Below are 4,080 nucleotides of genomic sequence, written 5' to 3' on the forward strand. Positions count from 1 at the left end.
TGACGTGCGGGTGCACGCTGTGCACGGGGGTGCGCATGGCGGAGCGCACGGCGCCGCGGCCCGCGTCCCGCGCGTACAACGCGAACGGGTTGAACAGCATCTCGTGCAGCTGCGTGTAGCTCACTGTGCCCGTCTGCAAGTCCACGTGCTGGATCAGGCCCTGCGAATGGACAGTTCTATTGATATGTGGATCGGCTAGTATGTGTGTAGTATTGTATAAAGAGGTATATTTATTGTTTCAGTTCATTTTTCCTGGGTCCCTCCCTGAAACTTTCAGCAGCCCTCATAAGTTGGTAAACTTCATTGAGGAGCTGGGGTGGGGACTTTGACTGAGCCGGAGGCCCATATCCTTTTGCTTACCCTTCCCATTCCTTTCCTTTATTAGGCGCTTGACATCGGTTTACAGAAACATGTGCGTATTGCTGCATCATTTATCAATGTGGGTATCCATGTGGTTAGTCAGATTTCAAGGTACGAATGACTACAACTTAGAATTATGTCTGAATCATAGGTGTCAAATCAAGGTGCATAGTTGGTGTAGTAAGACAGGGAAATTGAATTAAAACACAAATGTTTTCTTCCAATTCGAAATATTACCGGTAGTAACGTGTGTGCAAATCTAAAAGCAGCTGCAGAAAAGTGGTTCGCGATGGAGGGATCAATAGTTGGGTCGTACGCGCTGGAGTAGCCGTCGCTGTGCAGCGTCAGGTTCAACGCCCACATCACATCCACACCTGGAACGAATATATTTCAAGATCATATTAACAACACGTTTCCTGGTCTGTGGAATACTATTACGATTTTTTTTTATATGTCATGACATATCTCTGGAAGTCACAGTCTCACCCAGTATAGCGGGCAGGAACTCTGCATATGTGATGTGCTGCATCTGGGCAGCCAGCAGTCTCCTCGTCTCCTGGAACACTGTCTCGTCTTCCCAGTGCGGGTTGAGGCGCTGCAGGTGCGCGGCGACGCGGTTGTGCTGGCGCGCCCAGATCAGGTGCATCGTGGTGAGGTGCAGGTTCTCGTTCGCTCTGTCGTCACCTGAGGAATAAATGGATGATGGTGTTAGTCGAAGTCACATTATGTTATCAAGTGTTTTGAACTTATTTGGGAAACTGGTTATGATTATGTTAAAATTTACTCAATATTTTTGCCTGTTTTAATGTTTGTATATTTTACCAAATGTGTAATTTTCAAGTTTAATACGAACCAATACAAAACAAATTATCTGTAATCCTCCTGTACAATCAAAGAGAACAGAAAGTCTGATTGGACTCATAAAAATTTTCCACGATAGCTTCACTATAAACTCTCCAGTCTCACCCGACTCAAAGCAGTATCTCCCCTTGGCGTTCATCTCTACCGTGTTGCAGCCGTCCCGCGGGTCGGTGGAGGGCGGCAGCAGGTCGCCGGCGCGCGCCCGCAGCATGCGTAGCGCGCCGCCCGCACGCGTGCGCAGGCGCAGCGTCTTGTGCGCCGCGGAACTGTATACAGCCGAGGCGTCGAGGAACGCGGTCGCTTGGTTCAGCTGTTCGCGGGCACCTGGAATCGATAAAATTATTCAGTAATGCTGTTTTGGAAAACACTTTTTCTATATGTTTTCATTCTAGTTAAATTCTTTGTTGCCAAAAAAGAAAAAGTTTTAATGCGTGGCAGATATGTTACCAAGCGACAGCCCGGGACATTAAAACCAACATATATACCAAAGTGGCAAGTAGGCGCCGGCGCAGATCTCACGAACTCCATGCAAGTGATGTTATAGTCCTGATAGAAAGGATCCTCTTTGTCCAGCTCCACCGGGAAACATTCTGGGTGTTGTGGCTGACTGGCCTTGCAGCACTGAAGGGAGGAACTGTTGGCGCCTGGAATTTCATGATGTTCATTTATTTAAAAAACATTAATATTCTGATACAAGAGCCGCGTCGTGAAATTGGAGTCTATTAATTTACACACATTATACATATTATGATAAAAATGCGTATTTCGCAATTGAGGGTAATAATATCTTTTTTTATGAATAAGCACAATAAGCTTCATGTTAATTGTGAAAACAACCTTAGATGAAATAAAATTACAAAAAAGGGATTTGGCACCAAATTTTATTTCATCAACATAGGGAGTAGGATATTGCAAAAAATGATTTTAAAAGGTATCCACAACGATAAACCGAAGACATTTTCAGCTTTGGCTATAACTTCTACTCCTGGGAGACCCGATTCCCCCTCCTCATTCTTCCTAGTCCATGTTCGTGACCACTTTCCATCAGGCAAACCACCAAACTCGGTAGCCCGCTCTAGCATATATAGCAATTAAAAAACTCACCCTTGCTAAGAGCAGTAGCGGTGATATCATGATCAATGAACTGCCCCCACACGGCCAGCATCACCGTGAAGGCGGAATCGTGCGCATAGCTCGGCCTATGCACTGTGACACTCACGTCGCGAGCACTGGGCAGCGGTCCGTACTTGCCAGTACGGGGCGAACTTATACCTAAAATATATAATTTATCGTACAATTCGTAACGGGTTGCTGTTTAACATAACGATAGTGTTTTCACTAATTGGGACATGAGGCTCAAAAAGTATGGTTTCGATCTTAAACGCTAGACTTTTATCCCAGACGAGTTAAGTTGTCTAAAAAGTCTGATATATATTCTAGAAAGTATTGCTAAGAAGTAGACAATGCAGGTATCAATTCAGAAAAGGTTTTAAGAATAATTCTGCAGAACCTATAAACCAAAAAAGGTTTATTACGTATTTCACCCAGAAATTAAAGTAACTTAACAATATTTCGTGTTTGATTTTTCATCAGAAATAGTCGATATGTTTTACCGCCTAACAATGCTACCAACGAAATATTACAAAATTGTCAATAACGGTGTGAATAAAATTTGCTAAAACGATAATCTCTCCGGAACTTTATCTACAATATTTTGCCAGGCGTATAGAAATTGAAAAGTGATATGTTAAGGTCTAATTATATCACTGAATGACGCATATCGTGCAAAGATTTTAAATGCCAATGATGCAGTGAAAATTTATGAATCGGTTCATCAACCAATCACAAAATCAATTATTAATATTCAGGTATCTCCAGGTAAGCAATATCTTTTGGTAAAATGTTACGTCAATGGGGATTAAATCTATTTACTAAAGATTTTACCACGATCGGCATTCATACAGTTGTGTTAGTGCTATGTATATAAACACATAATTAATTGCAGTCTTTACATATTCAATTATCACTACATAGCATAAAACAAAGTCGCTTTCCGTCGTGTGTGTGTTTATATTCTACTCATATTATAATCCTACTAATATTATATATGCGAAAGTTTGTAAGGATGTTGTGTGTGTTTGTAACTATTTTACGCAAAAACTAATGAACCGATTGCAATGAAGTTGGTACATAGCTGGACAACCAAAATAACACATAGGTAACTTCTCATCCCGTTATTCCGGCGGGATCCAGACTTAGGCGGGTAAAACCGCAGGGCGCACCTAGTAACATCTAAAAACACATACCATCACCGTAGTCGGCCGGGAGCACCCTTCTAAAGGGCGTGTTGGACACTCCCCAGCGTAAGGGATTCCGCAAGTTGTTGCAGGTCCCATCCTGACTCCTATATTTGGACATCACGCATGGACTTGTCTGCGGCTTGCAGTATGGAGGCTCTGGGAAAGATCCGTTGATGTCTGGCCCTATCCCCACGCTGCCGTCATATGTGGGAGCTTCTGTTCTGAAATAATAACCAAAATTTTTAAGTACTTCTGTAAAATTCACTCCTAGTATAACATAACAATGGGTACGTATGTTTAGGGTCTTTTCTTGAGCTCATACTTCAAAAAATATACTATAAAATTAGATCAATCATCAAACATTAATTTGGCATTCCGATGGTGATTTATTCGGGTATAAAATTTATAATAGGTTAAGATCTCTCTCTCATTGTAAATACATGAATCTCGAAATACAAAATTTTTTCCACCATATTTTCACGTAGTTATACCTAGTCTTGCCATAAATATTGTAATAAAGAAAAAAGAAAATTGTTAACTGCAAATAACATTTATTACT

At 41.7% G+C, this 4,080-nt stretch overlaps 1 protein-coding gene across 2 annotated transcripts in view; it reads right to left on the reverse strand.

The window, feature by feature from the left end:
* Positions 1-4,080, reverse strand: part of LOC119829624 (peroxidase) — a 21,428-nt gene that overhangs the window by 2,915 nt on the left and 14,433 nt on the right. For both annotated transcript variants that reach the window (XM_038352233.1, XM_038352232.1), the window contains exons 5-11: positions 3,528-3,742; positions 2,326-2,493; positions 1,707-1,865; positions 1,327-1,545; positions 847-1,044; positions 598-734; positions 37-160 (exon numbers count right to left, since the gene is read on the reverse strand). In XM_038352233.1, the coding sequence (XP_038208161.1) occupies positions 37-160; positions 598-734; positions 847-1,044; positions 1,327-1,545; positions 1,707-1,865; positions 2,326-2,493; positions 3,528-3,742 (1,220 nt within the window). The remainder of the gene's footprint in view (positions 1-36; positions 161-597; positions 735-846; positions 1,045-1,326; positions 1,546-1,706; positions 1,866-2,325; positions 2,494-3,527; positions 3,743-4,080) is intronic.

This window comes from Zerene cesonia, chromosome 10 (genome assembly GCF_012273895.1).
Source record: "Zerene cesonia ecotype Mississippi chromosome 10, Zerene_cesonia_1.1, whole genome shotgun sequence".
NCBI lineage: Eukaryota > Metazoa > Arthropoda > Insecta > Lepidoptera > Pieridae > Zerene > Zerene cesonia.